The sequence below is a fragment of the Bombyx mori genome, chromosome 11, assembly GCF_030269925.1.
Source record: "Bombyx mori chromosome 11, ASM3026992v2".
Taxonomy (NCBI): Eukaryota; Metazoa; Arthropoda; class Insecta; order Lepidoptera; family Bombycidae; genus Bombyx; species Bombyx mori.
Window position 1 is genome coordinate 3,226,733 of NC_085117.1, and position 21,304 is coordinate 3,248,036.

The 21,304-nt window shown below is 38.6% G+C and overlaps 2 protein-coding genes across 3 annotated transcripts in view; one reads left to right on the top strand and one right to left on the bottom strand.

Annotated features, from left to right (window-relative positions):
* Window positions 1-12,897, top strand: part of LOC101743059 (uncharacterized) — a 51,114-nt gene extending 38,217 nt beyond the window's left edge. The window contains exons 8-9 of the mRNA XM_004922203.5: window positions 2,439-3,493; window positions 8,657-12,897. Of these exons, the coding sequence (XP_004922260.1) occupies window positions 2,439-3,493; window positions 8,657-9,860 (2,259 nt within the window). The 3' untranslated portion in view covers window positions 9,861-12,897. The remainder of the gene's footprint in view (window positions 1-2,438; window positions 3,494-8,656) is intronic.
* An 877-nt stretch (window positions 12,898-13,774) lies between these two features.
* On the bottom strand, window positions 13,775-20,905 carry LOC101743205 (GDNF-inducible zinc finger protein 1). Of its 2 annotated transcripts, none has more exons than XM_012693532.3 (8): window positions 20,654-20,905; window positions 19,773-19,882; window positions 17,897-18,500; window positions 16,976-17,139; window positions 15,986-16,111; window positions 15,418-15,597; window positions 14,465-14,678; window positions 13,775-14,017 (listed from the first exon to the last, which is right to left on the bottom strand). In XM_012693532.3, exons 1-8 carry the CDS (start codon window positions 20,759-20,761, stop codon window positions 13,916-13,918), a joined length of 1,608 nt encoding a protein of 535 aa, XP_012548986.1. In that variant the 5' UTR covers window positions 20,762-20,905; the 3' UTR covers window positions 13,775-13,915. The 2 variants fall into 2 exon arrangements, with proteins under 2 accessions (XP_012548986.1, XP_004922261.1); XM_004922204.4 differs by having other exon boundaries at window positions 15,418-15,612.
* Window positions 20,906-21,304: the final 399 nt, after the last annotated feature.

Sequence of the window (21,304 nt, forward strand, 5' to 3'; positions counted from 1 at the left end):
TAACAATTTGTACAAATTTTGTAAAGTCACTTTTTTAAAATGCTAGAAATAAAAGGCTTTTTTTTATTTTATTTATTTATTATTTATCGATTGAGGCACTACGATGTCTGCCGGGTCAGCTAGTATCAAATAAAACACACCTTTGATTACAAAAAGCCGCTAAAGCCGAATAGCCTTTCACCTCTCGATATGGTAAGGTCTGATCCTAGATCGAATTATCGATTTAAATTAAAAAAAGTATTTTGAACGAATCCAGATATGTTTGGGGACGATATTCTACGTACCAAATACCCTTAACGTAGCTACTAATAAATAGCTTACAGATGTAACGGTTGTTCATAATGAATTATATTAAAGCTTTTAACTGCATCCGTTGCTATGCTAACTAACTTCATTGTTAAACCATTTCGATTTATAAAGTAAAGTATGCGGGTAGTTCTGTCTGTATGCTTGCATAAGACCCGTCATCCGGTATCATTGTTAAATTAAAATACTGGAACGATTTGGGTGAATGATAAAATTCCCGATATCATTTTCGATATTGTTTCGATTTTCAACACGTATGTTTGTACGTTGTAAATGAAATCCGCGGCGCCATTTTGAAATTTCTGAATGCTACTCGATCGTCGCTTGGGTGGTTGCATTTCTTGGTGTTGATGGTGGCAATATATGTAACTGGACTAGTTCACGGCGCACCTAGTGTTAATTGGTCACCGGAGCCCATAGACAACAACAACGTAAATGCCGCCGTCCACCTTGAGATATGAGTTCTAAGGTCTCCGTTTTTACACTACAACGGCTGGCATGCCCTTCAAACCGAAACGCATTACTGTTTCGCGGCAGACATAGGCAGGGCGGTGGTACCTACCCGCGCGAATTATCACCATTAATAGGTTAATTTTATTTTTACGTGCATTCAGACAGCTGTATAGGATCATTTTGATTTACATCCGAAATGGTTTGACATTATTATTGTATGTATTATCTTTGAAAACTAACTCTACTCTTAATCATTATATAATCACTTTCCTTAACACGATATTACGTCATTGTCATTTTAAAACGCATCAAAATTAATCTTGTTTAGCTATTGGCGTAGACAAAAAAATATTATTCGATAAAAAAAAAAACAAGGAAATAAAAGTTTCATTTTCAAAAATATATAAAGCATTAACACGTTATCCGCAGACTAAAATTTAATAGCGTCTCTTAAGTGAAAGTGATTATTGGTTTAAACGGGTTTTTTTTGTTTGTATTAATCACATTTACGTCATCTTCTGAGTGCAACGTCTACTTTAATGCCTACCGTCCGCACACAGAGTAAATTCGAGCTGACTTTGAAGTATTTTTGACAGCTGTCATCTGAAAATGACAGCAAACGTCACCTTGACGGAGGGCGGTCGGTGTTGCACGTCGAACGTGTTCATTATTTTTATGGTGGGCATAAGTAAGGAGCAGTGTATTTAAAAATGTCCGGGAGCCAATTAAGGTGGCGCCACAGTAGCAAGTGGAAAGATTTAAAAAAAACAGCGCCATAAATTATTAGAGTAGAATACTAAATTAAGAAGAAAGAACGCTACCTACGCAAATATGATATGTAATAAATATAAATAGTTGAGATTTTAAATACTGTCAAATATTAAATTTTCCAAACCGCCACACTTTGGTCTGTTTAAAACTGCTATTTTCATATCATTTCCACTTCCTACACTACCGCTATTTCGCCGTGAGTCTTCCAACAATAACTCGCTGTTTACAGGTGGACAGTTTTTCAATATGTCTGTGCCCCTATACAAGATGGCGCTCCTTACTTCTACCCTCCGTAGCTATTTTAATGTTGCTGCTAAGGTTTTTGTGCGTTATTGAATGTGCGGTTTTTTTATTACATTGCGCGGCGCGTATGATGCTTGAAAACGGAGACCCGATAATTCATTTATAGGTCGATTATATAATATCTCGAATGTATCGATGTTGGATTGTGTTGATTGTTGATTGAAGTTCGTTACGATGTTTCAAATGGAACGCAAAATCTCCAGTTTTCTTTTTTGTAATTAAAAATTAGACGGTAGCTCTATAGATTCTGTAACTGTCATTAAATTAGAATGGGGGGGGGGGGAGCTCCAGAATCAAATACGTGCCTCAGTTGTCGGGGGCACATAATATACATTAACAAAGACGAACTTAGTAATCGATGAGATTTTTGATTGGCCAATGTTTCAATGCACGACACACACACACACACACACACACACACACACACACACACACACACACACACACACACACACAAACACACAAACAACTGGTCTTCGTTTTCGTGTATCATAACACGCAAACGCTCCTCCGTGTAGACAATGTAGACAGTAGCTACGAGGTTTTAAATATTACTCGCACACGTACACAATCCGTTACGTTATCCAGCCGATGTTTCTCCACAGGACGCCCTGCTAGAGGAACAAGAAGAGGAACAAGAGATTGACGTAATCGAAATGTCGCAGACGAACGATAAAAAGGGCATATCGGAAAACGGCAGGGCAGAGGAGAGTGGACTCGTCCACCAGGACAGCGTGCCCAGCATCGCGCCGTCCCAATCAAATAACCAACTGAAGCCGAATATGTCCAAACGGAAGTTGTCGTACTCGAAAACGCCCAAAGCGAATCCGAGCACGTCCTCGTTCAGCAGACACGGCTCGCAGGAAACCTTCAGCAGGAGGCAGAGCAACGCCGGACCGATCAGGAATTATTCGACGTCCAGCTTAGCTTACATATCCACCCCTTTCCACGGTTCGACTCTGTCAGCCTTTGAGACCCCCAACGAGTTCGCGTCCCAGTTCTCGTTGAAGTCCGTGGCGGAGAGCGTTACCGAGGCCGCCTACTGTTGCCTGTGCTGCAAGAAGAAAAAAAAGAAAAGCGAAAAGGAATCGTCGAAGTTCTTCGATCTGAGCCTGCTGACCGATCCCGCGTATCTTGTGGTGCTGCTATCGAGCGGCGCCGTCGCGATATCGGTGACGATCTTCATCATCAACCTGCCGTCGCACGCGGAGAACTTGGGGTTCAGTAAGGCCAGGGGAGCTTACCTGCTCAGTACCGTGTCCACCCTCGACCTGGTCGGTCGCATCGGCGGCTCGACGCTCTGCGACCTGAACCTGATCCCGAAGTGGTGCTACTTCGTTGGCGGTCTGATATTCGCCGGCATATCTCTGATCATACTCCCGTTCATGGTTTCGTATACGTGGATAAGCGTCGTGTGCGCGTTCTACGGACTCGCCTCCGGAGTCAACAACAGCGTGACGACCCTCGTCCTTGCCGAGATATTGGGTGTCGAGCGGCTGATGTCCAGTTTCGGTATAAGCCTGTTCGTCAACGGCATCCTTCAGCTGATAGGGCCACCCCTCGGCGGTCTCTGGTTCGAGAGGGACCAGAACTATTTCCACATGTTCATAGCGCTCGGCTTTATATTCCTATTCGGGGCCTCCCTCTGGCTGTTCATGCCTTTCATAAATAGGCACAAGAATAAGAAGAAGTTGATGAATGATAAACTAACAACAGGCAAAGTATGATGTAGATTTAATTGTGTTTTAAGTGAATTTTTTTTTTTTAGCAATTTTACATCACTAGTTAGATTTAGTCTGCGTTTTGACAGAATAGCGTTTAAATGTTAATGCTGATTTTATTATAATTTTGGTTTTAGCAAACTTTTTTTTTAGATTTTTTAAGTTGCTATTAGGGTTTTTGCTTCTCGCGAAGCCGCTGTCTTCTTCGTCTCCTTCTAGAACAAAGTGTTCAAGTTATAAATAATTTAAGGCCAGTAAGTGAATTTAATGGAAAAAGTATGTATGTGTACTTTGCTAGCACGTCTAGCGCGTCATTACAACGACTTTCGTTAAAAAAATTTTTATGCATTTTCTTATAGTTTGACGAATAACGTTATTTTTAAATAGCACGTCGTTATAACGACTTCCGTTAATATATTTTGAGACATTTATTTTTACTTCTTCTTATATAGTTTGACGAATAACGTTATTTTTAAATAGCACGTCGTTATAACGACTTTCGTTAATATATTTTGAGACGTTTATTTTTACTTCTTCTTCTTATAGTTTGACGAATAACGTTATTTTTAAATAGCATGTCGTTATAACGACTTTCGTTAATATATTTTGAGACGTTTATTTTTACTTCTTCTTCTTATAGTTTGACGAATAACGTTATTTTTAAATAGCACGTCGTTATAACGACTTTCGTTAATATATTTTGAGACGTTTATTTTTACTTCTTCTTCTTATAGTTTGACGAATAACGTTATTTTTAAATAGCACGTCGTTATAACGACTTTCGTTAATATATTTTGAGACGTTTATTTTTACTTCTTGTTCTTATAGTTTGACGAATAACGTTATTTTTAAATAGCACGTCGTTATAACGACTTTCTTTAATATATTTTGAGACGTTTATTTTTACTTCTTCTTCTTATAGTTTGACGAATAACGTTATTTTTAACGTTAGACAATGCCAGCGACTTATTTTCAGATTCACACAAAACTCGTGTTACTTTTTGTACTTTTTAATGATTAGATTAGATTATATTTTGTTTTATATTTGACAATGATTGCTTTTTGAATGTTGTGTGTGGTGTTTTTTTTTTTCTTATTTTTTGTTTGTTTGTTGTATCTTATTCAAGCGATGGCGCCAAACAGTGGCTTCGAGATTTGAATAAAAATCGCGTACTTAAAAAGTTTTTGGCCTAAATTATTTGTACTTAGGTAATTTACATAAATGTGTATTCTTTTTTCTTTATTAACGACATCTGAATTCTGATTCACACGAATTCAAGATGTCTCATTATTAGTAGCGTATGTTGTTTGACGCCACCTTGTATTTAGTATTAGGAAAGCTATGGAGGGTAGAAGTAAGAAGCGCCATCTTAGTGTCTTAAAAAGTGTTTTAAAAATAAGCCAATTAAGGTGGCGCCACTATAGCAAGTGGAAAGATTAACAAAACATTGGAGTAGGATACTAAGTTAAGAAGGAAAAAAACGCTACCTACGTAAATATTAATAAAAATATATATAATTGAGATTTTAAAAATACTGCATATTTTTTAACTACACACTTGACTATTTAAAACTGCTATATTCATATCCTTTCCACTTACTACACTAGCGCTACTTCCGTGAGTCTTCGTGTTCGAATAACTCGCTGTTTATAGGTGGACGCTTTTTCAACTTGTCCCCTATACAAGATGGTGATTTTACCTCTACCCTCCGTATTAAGAAAGCACAAAGTACTTAGATTATAAGATTTTGGAGATTCGAAAGTGTTACCAGCTCGCTTCGTTTTGTGTTCGCGGCGATTTTAAGTTACCTCATTTAAAAATATATATATGTATATTATTACCGAGTTATTACTCCCCTATCAGCGCTACACTATATAAACGAGCCCTCGATGGGCTTTACGATTCAGCGTGTCCTTCGCAGAGTTTTGCTTAAATGGGTGGACGAGCTCAGTGTTAAGTGGTCACTGGAGCCCATAGAAATCTACAACGTGCCACCCACCCACCTTGACATATAAGTTCTAAGGTCTCAGTATAGTTACCCCCACCCTTCAAGCCGAAACGCATTACTGCTTCACGGTAGAAATAGGCGGGGTGGTGGTACCTACCCGTGCGGACTCACAAGAGGTCCTACCACCAGTAGTGTCTGGCTGCATTGTACAAGCCAGACCCCCTCCCTCCCACCTTAACTCCCCATGCATTAGTCTCACCCCTGCCTTTCATCGCAGGGAGCTTCTGCCCGGGTAGTGGGGTTCGCCCCGAGCCCCGTTTCGTGCTCCCGTAAGGGAGTACGATGACCCTTCTTACTGCTTTACGATTCACCTTTGCATGGAACTAGTGTCGCATGCATCGCGGACGCAAGCGTTGGTCGGTTGGAGCGGCCAGCCGTCGGGTGGGGGATTGACCCATTATAATCCGCTGAGCGAAGTGCTCTGCGCGCATTCCGAACGGATGCGTCTTGGTGTACGGACCACTGTCTCTCGACAGTCATTACTGCACAGCCATTGGACGTGGAACGTTGTCTTTGACGATTAGTACTGTCCCTATTGCGGTGGGTGTACGGAACTCTGTCTGACAGATAGTACTGCCCTATGTGGCCGCATACATTGCCATTCGCTGTCTACAATATGTTGACCTTTGTTTTTAGTCTTATTCGCTGACAAAATTATATTTAGGATAGTTCTGTGTAATTTCTCCTTCCCTTTTTTTTTTTTTAAATCTACCTCACTTCTGATCGATAAAAATATATACATTTTATATCGATTTTTATTTTTACTAAACTTTTTTAAACGCAAAAGTGTTTTTGCTTGTTTTATTTTTAAGTACAAACGTATCTACAACGTTCGTCCTAATATACGACACGACATGTTAGGTCGAAATCTTGAACCGCTTATCTGACCTTTAAATTGCATTTTTACGTATTTATTGTTATTACACTTCGATTGCAATTCACGGTTTTAACACGTGTATGGAGCATTTAAAGGAACTTATAATGAGGCCTCCTGACAATCTTCATTGCTGTAATGAATTGTGTTGAAGTGTTTATTTTCCCATACACCTATTATATAATTTTGATAGTTGACAGATGTCACTTTTGACAGGCGTCAAGTTTACAAAACCGGCCCGACCGTACCCTCGTTGTTTATTAAATAAAATAACTCTGGTGCCTAGTTCGTAAGTAGGTTAAGCGAACGAGAAGTGTCTTTGTTTTTTCTATATTAAATAAATCATATATTTTGATGTAATATATTGTTTTATTCATTAACTTTTTTTGTTTTTTTGTTTTAACAGCTTTAATTTTACACAGGGCATGATTCTGTGAAGTATCAACAAAAAATAGAGTTACCACTAATTTGATAGTGTCCACTTATTTTTCCGGTGTTCGAATCTCGCAGGCGGGTACCAACTCGCCTAATGAAATACGTACTTAACAAATGTTCACGATTGACTTCGACGGTGAAGGAATAACATCGCTTAATAACAATCAAACCCGCAAAATTATAATTTGCGTAATTACTGGTGGTAGGACTTGTTCTGAGTCGGCCGGGTAGGTAACGACTGCTCGATCCTTCAAACCGAAACGCATTACCGCTTCACGGCGGGTGGTAGTACCTACCCGCGCGTACACAATATGTACTACCACCAGTAATTACGCAAATTATAATTTTGCGGGTTTGTTTTGACCTTGTAGGCAGACGAGCAATACGGCCCACCTGATATTGAGTGCTTACCGTCGCCCATGAACTTCAGCAATGCCAGGGGTAGAGCCAAGCAACTGCAAAACCCCTAAATCTAGTGAAAAGTTGTTTGTTTACCCCACGTGTGCTTTGGAACGTAATTCGTTCGAGTGGCATTAGATAAAAATATTGTATTTGTAAATCTCAGGACACTATTGACAACGTTGACTAAGTCGCAACAGGATACGGTTGAGAACCTCTGGTCGAGGCTTAGCAAGTGAAAAATATAATTTACTTGTTTTTCTAAACATACAAAAGAACAATGGTAATAAAGCAGTTAAATAGAAATACTTTTTTTACATATTTTTAATTGATATTTCAGTAAATAACGGAGAACAGTGTGAGAAAAAACATTACATCGTAATTAGACGATTTTACAGATCACCCGGTGGTTAATAGTCAGAGTCGCCCAAAGACATCAACAAAGTCAGGGCCACAGCTGAACTCTATAAAAGTTCCCCGATAATATATTTTGAATTTCGTCTTTCAAGCCACCGTTTAGAGCGGTGTTTCTCAACGTGGGGCCTACGCCCCACGTGGGGGCAATTTGATAATTAAGGGGGGCAATCGCACTAAATTAATATAGAAAATCTGTATTAAAGTCATTTTGAGTTTGAATTTCAGTTTTTTATTATGTTTTGAAATATTACTTCTTTTCTGATAACAATTTGATATCTTCCTAAAACCTATAATTTATGTTACTTAAGTGAACAAATCAATTTCTTAGTGTTAAAAATTGTGCCCCATACATAAAAATTCAAGAAATGTTACTGTGGGGCATGGCACAAAAAAGGTTGGGAAAGATTGGTTAGTTAAGGATACAGCGTATATGCGGAGACTGAATGGAAAAAAAAAATGTATGCCAGTTGTATTCGTCCATAAATAGGTAAAGAATAGGCTGTGTTAGCTATTTATGGATTGATATGATTAAACCCCATGAAGTAGTCCGGTATTTTGGTTCTTTCAAAAATATGACATTTGACTCGCACGATGCTGTCAATTAAGTGACATCTTTGTGATTGTTTTCTATCAATCAAACCCTTTTTTGGGTTGCCCTCCACGTAGAATCTTTATTGCTTACATGGATGGACGAGCTCACAGCCCACCTCGTTTTAAGCGGTGACCGGAGCCCATAGACATCTATAACGTAAATGCCGCCACCCACCTCGAGACTTGAGTTCTAAGGTCTCAGTATAGTTACAACGGCTGCCCCGCCCTTCAAACCGAAACGCATTACTGCTTCACGGTAGAAATAGGCAGCGCGGTGGTACCTACCCGCGCGGACTCACAAGAGGTCCTACCACCGGTAAAAGACCTTCCATATCAGAATATCAGAAGTTCACGTATGATTTTAATGTTGGTTTCCAGCTGGAGCCTTTCGCCGAGGAGGAAGCTGAGGAGGTGCAGGACGAACGGAATCCGAAGGTCGTCTTCACGCCCGAGGAGACCCCGTCCCAGATGAACGGCTCCCCGCCGATGTTCAAGAACAAATCGAACTCCAACTTCGAGGACGCGACTTCGCCGAGCAAGGACTTCGCTCGTTCGGCCAGCGCGATCCAGGTCGCCCAGAACAACGAGCGCTTCCGAAAGGTCTCGACGCCAGCCTCCTCAAGGCACGGCCTGCAAAACATCTCCAGCCGGAGCCACTTGCCCTCGACCCCATCCCTGCTTGGATCCGTCCCGGAAGGCAAGGCCAGTCGCGTTAACTCGCAAGAGGCGTTCGGAAAGAAGCTAGCCATCCCCAAGACCCCTAAACGCAGCCCTTCCACGTCCAGTTTCCAGTACATGTCGACCCCCTTCCACGGATCAACGCTGTCCGCCTTCGAGAAGCCCAGCGAATTCGCTTCCCAGTTCAGCCTCAAGTCGGTAACGGACAGTCTCGCCCCGATCTCCTACTGCTGCGGCTGTAAAAAGAAAGAGGACGACCCCAAAAAGGAGCCGAATCGTTATTTCGACGTCCAGCTACTGAAGGACCCCATTTATCTGGTCATACTTATATCTAATTGCACCTGTGCTATATCGTACACGAACTTCATAATATTAGTGCCGGCTTACGCCAATGAGTGCGGCTTCGACAAGTCTCTGGGCGCGTATTTGCTGTCGATCATATCCGCGTTGGATCTGGTCGGTCGGATCGGAGGCTCGGCTCTGTCCGACGTGGTTTCGACGCCGAAGCGTTACTTTTTCATATTCGGTTTGCTGTTGTCCGGCGTCAGCTTGTCTCTGATACCGTTGGTGCGGAGCTATTCGGCTATTTCCGCGTTCTGCTCGATTTTCGGCATCGCTTCGGGCATCAACGTCGGCGTCACGGCCCTGGTCATGACCGAAATGCTGGGTACAGAGCGACTAATGTCCTCGTACGGGATCTCGTTGTTCATGAACGGGATCTTGCAGCTGATCGGGCCGCCGATCTGCGGCTTCTGGTTCGAATACGCGAAGTCATATAAGTCCTTGTTCCTGACCTTCGGGCTGATCCTGATCGGAGGAGCTGCCCTGTGGGGACTCGTGCCCATCATCAATCGAAGGAGACGGCTGGCCGAACAAAACAAGCAAACCGTCGGGAAAGCTTAATTGTACAATATACATTGCGCCTACAGAGCCTTCAATACAAGCAAATTGAAGCGACCAATAAACAGAATAGTTTCGAATCTCACAATTAGGAATATCCAGCCCAGGGATTTCGATAGGAAACGAACTGGATTGGGTTTAAAAATTTTGTTTTTATTTGTAAATTTTTTGTCTTAAATCCCGAATATACTAACATCTTTAACTGTATTTTTACAGTCCTTAACATGGTCACACTATGTTCGGGGCTGCCAGTGTCTAGAGGACCAGTGTTCAATGTTTACTTAATTCTTTCGTAACTAAGAAATTAAACGTTAGTTTTGTCTTAATAATAATAGTATTTTAAGGTTTTTATACGAAAACTACTTATACATTCTTCAATTTTTTACTATTTGATTCGGAGTGGTCTATTAAAAAAAAATGTGCTAATGAAATTATAGATTAGTTTCGAATAGAGTAGCACGGTGAGTCTTTGATTGTGTCGTGCAGCCGGTCCAATGTTGTCAACTCGGAAAATCTGCCTAAATTTAGGGAAAATATTATTTTAGAGAGTCTAGAAAGAAACGAATTGAAGTTACATTAAATTTTGCTAAATCTATGTTGCTTAGGAACGAGATAAAGAAACATGTTCGGATGAGTATTAAAATACTATTTAGTACGTTTGTCTATAACGCCATCATGTGATCGCTTTATTTATAATCTTCGTTAATTGTATAAACAAGATGGCGGTCTTTTTATTAGCGGGAAATCTTCAAACGCCCCCTTTGTGCCTTCCAAAGAAATATTGGTTGATAGCTAGCTTCAATGTAACTTGATTTAGAAGGAAATTGTCTTCAAACCGGAACGCATTGCTGCTTCAAGGCAGAAATAGGCAGGGTGGTGGCACCTACCCGTACGGACTCACAAAACGTCCTACCACCAGTAATAATCGTTACATTAACTCGTACAGATATCATGTTAATGGGAGGGTAGTTGAATTAATTGAAACAGGCTAAAAGGTCAAGTTACCAATAGGCGTTAATACAGTGCAGAATATTAAGAGGAAAACCGTTTTCAATAAAAGTAAATGACAATATAATTAATTTTAGACTAAGTCAATTAAATGTGCGTTATAAGAAGATATCTTAAAAACTAATAATCGGAAATTTCAAAGGGGACCTCTGCGCAATAAGCGATACTTGTCAAATAAGAGAGAATTATCGAAAACGGTTCCCCTGAAAATAGTTAAATAAGGTTATGTACATATAAAAATACAATCGACTGGAAATCCTTTTTTTCTTGAAGTCGGTTAAAGAACCAGTTTCGCTGGTCCTTAGTTACATTCTATTCTTGGACTTACATAACACCTCTCCATCATGCCGCCATCACACGCTTATAAATATTTATATATGAATTGTATTTTGTGTTTTGCATTTTGTGCATATTTTAAATATGAATTTTAAAATTTTAAAATTATAACTGAGCGCATACTTCCCATGTTTGAATTATTGAATTTTTGTCATGATTTCAAATAATGTAATAACGGTGTTTTTTTTTCCACATTCTCTTGCGTCGGGAATAAAACCAAAGATTCTAGAAGAAAACTTCCCACAATGTCTTCAAAGAAAGAAACTGCATAATAATTAAGGTACTATAAGGTCAATTTTCAGGCTTAGAACATAAATAGTTACCGTTGAATTCAAGCTTCGTAAACCCGCAATGTACACACACGTTGCCCGGGGGCGTTGAACTTCAGCTGAAGTATGTTTGTATTACATCGACTGCTATATATTTTATTTTATTGTATCACCAATTATGAACACATTTTGGTCGTGTTCTAAATCAATGACCTAATTATTTCTCAGGACCCAACGCGCTCTATCGTCGTCTCTTTCGCGCGTCGCTTCTAAAGAAGTGACGACGTCATAAATTGTAATATTCTCTAGTTTAGTTTTACAAAAGACTCGAAATCTATTAACAGCGTTTCAAATGTTTTATAATTGCCAATTATGGAGACTGACATTGAATATAGTTTGCTAATACTGTTTGAAAAAATAAAACATTGCAAAGATCTTGATAAAGTCAAAAATGTATTTTAATTAATCGATTTTATGAATAATCGATACATCAATTAATTGTAAACGATTAATATTAATTATTGTGCTTTTTAACGTGTTAACTAAGTCAATTCGTGAAAAGTGCCATTACGAAATTGTAAATAAAATTTTTTGTTAACGCGAATGATCTCACGGAATATTTCAATGTATGAAGTTTTTTTTTTTTAAATTTTAAATTACTTATTTTATTCACAGTTTATAACTGGTTATATGATCTGGTCAAAAGAACTTCAAAAAGTACGTATACATTGCGTGCTGTAACCTTCAATGGAATCTTAAATTATTCAACCGGCACGGATTTTTTCTTTCTTTTTCCTAGCTAAGCTGATGGTCTAGAGAAACCATATCAGCGTAACCTTAACTAGTAGGTGAGCTCACGGGGCTCAAACTCGACGATGTTGCTAACACGAACCCTAGCAAGAGCCGTGCTTAGCAGAATCTACCGCGGGATCGGAAACGCGACCCACTGAGAGGATCCGGCGAGAAACTCAGTGGGCTGAGTGTGTGGGTTAATTTACTCGCCGAGCCCTACCGCCTATTTTTACCACGAAGCTATCTCGAGCTGATCGAATGGAACGGTCAGCGAATACGACATGGACTTAAAACATCTGTCGGAGTCAATCTAATTTTTTATATGAAAAGATATAAGATGATATTTGCGCACACATTATGTATAGCTTTACGCTTTTTCATTTGTCTTATAAAATATCACTTAAATTATTTTAATTAAGGTACAATAATAACAAAAAAAACTTGTGCGATTTTTATGCAAGGGCCTAGTTTTTAAAAACGCTGCGATATTTGCTTGTATCATTTTATCGCTATGTTAATCATATTCTAATTTAATGTAACGAATTTATATAATTTTATGTTTTATTGTCTGCGAGACTTAATTTTGTGTATAATCAATATACATAATGATGTATAATACATATTTTATTCTGGAATGTGTTTTATTTTAAATCATTAATAATTATGTTTGTGGAGGGGAGGTTTCATTAGATTTCTTTGTATAAGATTTTGACTGAATTCTAATGATCCCGTATATGGCGCGCGAGGTCATTGGAATAAAAACACCCAACCTATAATGGAGGAGACGGTTGGCGTTTATATAATGTCTGGGATCCTATTATCTTCAACTATGAAGATGGAAATCCAAGTCAAACAAACTGTATACCTCAAGATACTGTTAGTTCGTTCTGCGTGAAATGAAACGAAAAAATTAGTAATAATTTCATAGAAAAACAGACGGTAGTTAAATAAATATTCGCATGGCATCTCAAGAAAATCTTTAAGAAAATTGTGCCGGTAATCTGTCTAATTCTACAGGAGAATGAATGGAGAGGTTGGTGTTTTGAAATTTGGAACAGAGTTCCTTATGGGACGATGCGGAGGGGTACCTTAACCGGGAAAAAACGTTCGTAACGTAAGATTTTTATTAGGAATGCACACAGTGTACGACTTAACTTTGTAATAACGTACAAAAAATAACATTTTTTATCATTCATTGACCACGATCTCAAAGCGTTCGTTTGCGCAATACACTAACTCTTATGCAAACAACCGTGAATGAAGTGTACCACAATAAGTTCGCACGTTACCGAATGACCGTAGGTTGTTGCGAAACCTCCAGTTTTACTTTCTTTCTACCTCGAAGAGAACTTAAAATTAATATTTTTAAAATAACGAACTTCGTTCCTATCCGGTGTCACACGACACCACACATCATTTTTTTATCTATTCTTGTGATTGGACTGGAATTTGGAGGGACTTAAAAAAAGGGAGCTGACGAATCCTACAATGACATGAGAATGAATAGAGAGGTTGGTGTTTTGAAATAATTTATTATAATATACATAAACTGCATTTTTAGTGACATTAAATATCGTTTATACAGGAGCGTTTGAATACAGGATCCCAAATATAGTCTTTATTAATTCATCAACATTATTATCATTATTTGCATTATAAATTAGAAACGTTTTCTTGATAGTAATTATTTTCTTCGATTATCAACTTTTCTTTCTCGCAAACTTTCTTCAGATGTCGGGTTAGCATGCTACGGGACTGAAAAAAAAACGCTAATATTACGGATAATATTGAAACCGTGCAGGAGGGGGTTGGGGGGAGGAGCCAGAAAGTTCTTCAAAAACGCATCAAGGATGTGCTCGAGACGAGATTTTTTTAATTTTTTTTATTGCTTAGATACCCATCTAAGAAATAAAAAAAATGGGTGGACGAGCTCACAGCCCACCTGGTGTTAAGTGGTTACTGGAGCCCATAGACATCTACGACGTAAATGCACCACCCACCTTGAGATATAAATTCTAGGGTCTCAAGTATAGTTACAACGGCTGCCCCACCCTTCAAACCGAAACGCATTACCGCTTCACAGCAGAAACAGGCAAGGTGGTGGTACCTACCCGCGCGGACTCACAAGACATCCTACCACCAGAACGTAAACTGTCAGCTCGACTCTTGATCAGGATATTAAACGCCCCTGTTCGCACGTACCTTAAAAGTCTTCGGGCACCGGTAGCATATGAAGACCTCTTTGGCTCTGCTCGGGTCGTGGGTCGCCACGTGTCGCACCCAAGACTTTCGATTCGTGTACCTAGCGTCGCAGACTTCGCAACAGAAGTCCTTCGTCGCCGAGTGGACGGCGGCCATGTGCGATTCCAGGGAGCGTTTCGTAGGACACAGCCTGTTGCACGCCCGACAGGCGAAACTAAAATCGGGAAACACCCTTTTATTCGAAGGCGGCTAAACGCTCGTCTGGTCAGTGGGACTCAAAAGTTGGTACAGTACTTTTGGAGCGATTCTTAAGGGAATAAAATTGAAATCCTTAGAACATTGGTTCGAAATGGGCATTGCTTAGACGAATGGACTAGTTGACGCCCCATTTGGAGTTAAGTCGTAGATGTCACTACGTGAACGCAGCCGCTAACGTTTGACATGGCATCTAAGACTCAGTTCTCCAGTACGACGGCTCAATACAGATTCTGTGACCGCTTTTCGGCTGAAATAGGCAGGATCGCAATCTGGGAATGTGGAAATCGAATCCACGACCCTCGGGACAACAGTCACTGCTACTGCATCACAGAGTTAGTTTACGTTAACCCAAACCAAGCATCGATATAAATTGTTTTAACAAGTAAATACTTTTTCGCGAGGGTAGCGTCAGACGCCTCACTCGGGGTCGTTGACCCGCTTCAGTTCATTCTTAATTTTCGTTACATTACGCGCAACGTTAAATGGGCATAAAAAAAAAAAAATTATTCAATAAAAAAAAAAGTGTTAACTCCATCACTAAATTGCCTTGCTCTAAATTTGCTATTTTTTCGTGTGCCCGTGACAAATTTCGAATTGTGATTAAAAATTATTTTTATGATTAAACTAAAATCATTGAGGTCGCATTGCGTCATATATATATATGTATATAGGATCAAATGATAGGATGTACGTACACAGTCTGCTGATGTGCAAAAGTATTCCTCTTATGGGCCATAAGACTCTTCCGGCTGTTGTACGTGACGTCACACGTCTCACAATGATGCAGCGCTGTGACGTCATCATGCTTCTTCTTGTGCTGGTTCAGGGTGTACGGGCTGCTGAATGTCGAGGGGCATTTGTCGCAGTTGAACTTTCTGTTGATGTGTTTACTGTAATCGAAGCGTGACAAGTGACGTTCTAAGTCCGGGGCCCGCGCGCGACGAATGGGCGGTGAGGTCTTGAGGCTCCAACTTACTGGTTGATACTAGAACGTTATCTATATTTCTGACGTGAACCAATAATCCTAGGTATGCAAAATCTTACATAACAAGATGCGTGCCAAAATTCATGTCTACGAATTCTGGTAACCACTTACTATCAGGTGTACCTAAGTCAGGCTCGTTTGCCAATGTAGCTCAAACAACTGACGCACAGCTAATTTCAGTAAATAGTTTTAATTACAAATGATCATTCTTTTCTCTTTATACCTTGACGATTTAGATATCTCCCATTATACTACCACCAACTAAACCCAATACTCACATCATATGTGTCCGGACCGCTCCCTGGTTGCTGTAGCTCTTCCCGCAGACGCTGCACGAATACGTGCGGTTATTGTTCTTCTGATTGTGGAATCTCTTTAAGTGCTGTTTCAAATTTGTCGTATCCCTATAAGTTATAGAGACAAATGCTGTACCTCCATCTTAATATAAATGAATGTTCTTGTTCGTTTGTCCTGTGCTTGTTCCTGGACCATTCGTCTGGTGGCGGTGAATCTTTATACAGTTTCTACCGTAATTTTAGGCACAACTGTAGTTTCATTACTACTAGTACCACTTTTTTTTTATTGCTTGGATGGGTGGACGAGCTCACAGCCCACCTGGTGTTAAGTGGTTACTGTAGCCCATAGACATCTACAACATAAATGCGCCACCCACCTTGAGACATGAGTTCTAAGGTCTCAAGTATAGTTATAACGGCTGCGGCACCCTTCAAACCGAAACGCATCACTCCTTCACGGCAGAAATAGGCATGGTGGTGGTACCTCGCGGAGTCTCAAGAGGTTCTACCACCAGTAACCACATCTATTGCAATTCTTGCGTTCAATAAACCATTAGTAAGACCCTACTAATGGTTTATTGTTCGCATTGTGGCTTACATACCCTGGGGTGTACACGGGCAAACGCGGATACCGGTTTAAATACACGTGTCTCACTAGTCCATAAAAAAGTCTATTAAGAACTGAGCAAATAATAGTAGTTAGTAAAGACAAAACAGCTGCTGATCAATGTCGTCAATGTATACCATTACATTCCTGTATCAAAACTCTATTTTTGGGACAAAGACAAGTCTGTTCCCACGAAAAACTGTAAGCGCCCACACCTCAAATATATATTGACCGATTAAATTCATTACCTACACACATGTTTCATTTTTTACTCTTTCCCAAGAACTGTCATTACTCATACACGGAGTCTAGCTAATTCCGCGAAATAGTCAACATGCCAAATGAGGGTTCAGTCTAAAACTCACATGAAAATCCTTCCGCACAAGTGACAAGGGACTTGCGTACCGTTCGCGTCGACTTTAACCCGTCGTCTAGAACGTTCTAGACTATGAGTCTTGCTGTGCGCGCGCAATACGGACGCACACGCAAAACGCAGGGTGCACACCTCGCAACGATATTCACCGTTTGACTGTTAACCGGAGAAATTTATGTATACAAATCTACGTATTATATTTAAATTAAAATGAATGTTCATATTTTGTAGATACTTAAACCAATAGTACGATTTTTCTATTAGAAGTACAAGGAGTTCAATTCTGTAGTATCATCAATATACGATTTTATTCATACAATTTCAGTCGTCACTAATAAATTTTAAAAACCACTTTTCCCCTGTGTTGTACAAACATAAGAGAGATATAATAATATATAATAACAAGTATATTTCGATCCAGAATACTAAATATTTTTAATAAAGATATCAGAGTCGAATTAATCGAAAATCAAAGACATATCTCTTAGAAATATAGTCAGGATCCACACTGGATGAGCAAGACGATTCAAAATAGGAATCGTCTGTGCCACAAAAAAGCATCAAAATTAGATTGATGACAGATTAAAAATAACCGATTGGTTTATTTCTATAATCAAGTAGCTAATGCGGGTAGATAGCGTAGACAGCAGTGCAAATGCAGTAAATGAAGTTGAAAAAGCAAATCATGTAGGCCCAAGATGCGTAATCACAAGGTTTTTAAGATGTCCATCTTAGAGAAGGGTGAGAGATCTTAAATTCAGATTGCGAGGATGATAGCAGTGGCTCAGTGGGGTTGTAGTTTTGATATGCCAGTTAGACCTAATTCCTCAGTCCGAAAACCCTTCATATTCTAACGTTAAATTCTAACGAGTCTTTACCACTAAGATATTAAAATGCACACAGATAGCATTACCTCTTCGTGTCTCATCATATGCGCCTGATAAGTGTCCTTAAATAGGAATCCAACAGCGCAATTATAACATTTGAATTCCGCCTCTAAATACTTCTTCCCTTTCCTCATAGCGTCCAAAACCGCTTTCTGCTCTTCTAGATCAGTTAAAATCTTTTTCTGCCTCTTGTTTTTGACCTTCCTCGTTTTCGTATCGTCCAATTTAGCTGATCCCTCATTTCCATCATCATTTATCATCTGCACGTGATCTTCAATAAATTCATTTTGAATTTTTATTTGTTCTGGCACGCTACCTTCGATTTCGCCATCAATATTATCATCGTCCAAAACGTTTAAAGCGTTAGCACCTTTATCAACAATCGGATTATCGTTGCCGTAAAATTCATTTAGCGCATCTAGATCTTCGTAGTAATCAATGTAATTCCTTTCATCTTGCAGCTGGTGTACGTGATAATCATCTGCGTCTTTACGATTTTCGTCCAAATTTCGTTCATCACAAACGTATTGGGAGCTATACCCGGTCTGTAAGGTTTGGCATGAGTCAGACTTCGGGCACAGTATGTGGCATTCCGTGTCGGTTCTTTGCAAACGTATAGGAACATCTTCACTGCAAATACATTGATTAAAAACTGTATTGTGAGCACCTGTTATCGAAATAAATTATCAACTGATGTTAGGACGTCTTGTCGTAAATTAATAATCATAATAAACAAATAAAAAAAAAGACGTCTTGTCAGTCCGCACGGTTAGGTACCACCATCCTGCTTATTACTGAACTGAAGCAGTAATTAGTTACGGTTTGAAGGGTGATGCAACCGTTCTACTGTAAAAACTGAGCCGTTAGAACTAATATCTCAAGGTAGGTGGCGGCATTTGCGTTGTGGACGTCTATAGGCTCCGGTAATCACTTAACACCAGGTGGATCGTGAGCTCGTGCACCGATTGAAGCAATAAAAAAGTCCCAATACGATAAGCTAAAGGTTGTTTAATTAATAATTAATGTTTAATTAATATGTACATTATTATGACGTATTCATATTTTAATTACTTTGTTTGAGAGATACTTTTTTGTGGAATAATTTAACGAAATATCAATAAAAATAAAGAATGTCACTATATAATTTTGTTTTTTATTTGTCCTGGGTAAAAAACTAAGTTCCCGTTTTTATTTTTGCCTATTTAAGCATTTGCCCCTTATAGGCTGATAAAATTAGGCCAACCCTAATGCTAACTCAAATTTGTATGCAGTTGGAAAACAGCCCCTAGCGGCAAACTCCATACAAATTTGAATTAACTTTTACGCTATCGAAAACGTTAAAAAACTCACACTAAGCATACTGGTCTTAAACAAACTTTTAGGGTGTTTTAAAAGTTTCCCTATTGTCTGATTGTTGAAATTTATGAGCAAACATTGCAAATACACATTTGTATAGATTAGATCAGTCATTCAGTGTTGTCTGCATTAAGGCAATATTATTGATATAATATTTGATTCAGTTTTCTATGAGTCCTAGAAAGAATTAAAGCTTTACTTTTACAGTTTAAGCTCTCTCTTTATTAATTGTTGTTTATTGATTTTTCATTTGTTTCATAATTATGTGTACATTATAATTTATTCATCTGTGACTTATTAAAACTGTAAAATATTTGAAACATTGGAAATAAGATAATTACATAAATAAATGCAAGATTAAATCGTAAAAGTAATTTGAATTATGATGTTATTGTTGTTTTGGATTGGGGCATAAATTTTTCTACATTTTTGGGGTTATGGAATGAGCATATCTGACATCAAGAATAAGCTCACCTGACGCAAAGCTGAACCGCAAAAGTGCAAGTTTAAACTATAAAAGATAATCATTTAGTTAATTTGCCTCACCTGAACAAACTAGGATACTCAGAACTCCTCTTCAGACATTTAGATCTGAATAACCATAATTTGTTGAGTATGTGTCTGCATATATGGCACAAATGCGAATCCTGACATAACTGGAAATGAAAATAATCATCTTAATTAACCTGTATCTCTCTTCTAAATGATTCAGACTTAGTTAGCCACAATGCACGGTGTTCTAAAGAGGCTATATTTTATTCCAATCCAAATGTATAACATTAGGTGCCTTATGTCTATGTGTTAACAGTTATGGTGAGAAACATTTATGCATAATGTGGACTTATTGTATAGGTATTTTTATATTTCGATGATGGCTTATAAAAATTACACATTGTGAGCACTTTTAACCTTTTTAGTGCTGAACTTATTTTCACATATTTTGCAGAAAGGATTTTTGAAAAAAAATTAAGATAAATTTATAGCAACATAATTATAAATGTTATTAACGTGTTAATCACATAGGCCGGGTTGGCGCAGGATAATCCAGGAGATTGATATCAAAGGAGGCGGCGACTCTCAGAAAAGTGGATTATCAACGCAAGGAAGAACTTATTAAAAACGATATAAGTGCGCGCGCTAAGACACGTCCGTATAGGTCGATACCTAATACCTATTATCAAACTTCGCAATAGTCGGTATTCCGACGCACTGCACTTCATACGCCTTAATAAAGAGTCGATCTATCGACGGTTCGCGCTCCAAAATTTAATCAAAACACAGTTTCTTTGGAGACACAAGATGAATATTTCATTTTCTGTCGATCAATCGTAAGTTATGGATAGATACAATTATTTCGTTGCCTATTTCCTTCGTTTAATTTAAATACGTAGGATTGTTATTGAAATTTAAAGTTATTTAAAACATACATTCATTCCTATGACTTCGCGATATTTCTCGCGCGTCGCCTCGTTTGTTATAGAGTTGATCGTGCTATGGCAAACGAAACATAGGAACGACGCCATCGTTGAAACCATTCAAAAATCTCAAAATACACATGTAGACACAAACTGCACTTTTATTTAATCATTAATTTTGTTAATGGTCAACTTTAGGACGTAAGTAGGTAAACCACTGGAGAGGTAAACATAAACAGCTGAACTTCAAAAACTCTTTTGACATTTATGACATTTCTTTCCGTCTGTCTATTAGACAGGCAAAGGAAACATAACCCATACATTGGTTTTTACTAAAGGACGAAACGATATCTGGTGTATGTAAAATTAATTAAAACTTGATTGGACTATTTGAATTGAATACATTTTTGAAATTTACTGTATAGATAATGAATAGAAGAATGTCATGAAATGAAGTGAAATTAGGCAATACTGTAGGTGTTAGTTGAGATAAAATCTAAATAAGTAACACAAACGGGATTTTTTTGGAAGAGTCCGAGAAACAAATAACACCGATTTTGTTTTCTTTTTCCACAGTTGTGAACATTTAAAAATGCCAAAAAGTGAAAAACTCACAATTATTACACTTTTAAACACGAAGAAATTCTAAATTACCAAAACTAA

Bases quoted from the DNA above. Each gene is read 5' to 3' on its own strand.
- LOC101743205 (XM_004922204.4), bottom strand. From the start codon at position 20,761: ATGGTTTCAACGATGGCGTCGTTCCTATGTTTCGTTTGCCATAGCACG. The intron at 18,501-19,772 runs GTGAGGCAAATT...ATGTATTTGCAG, and splicing joins GAGTATCCTAGTTTGTTCAG to TGAAGATGTTCCTATACGTT. The intron at 14,018-14,464 runs GTACGTGCGAAC...TTTTTTTTTCAG, and splicing joins GGTGCCCGAAGACTTTTAAG to TCCCGTAGCATGCTAACCCG.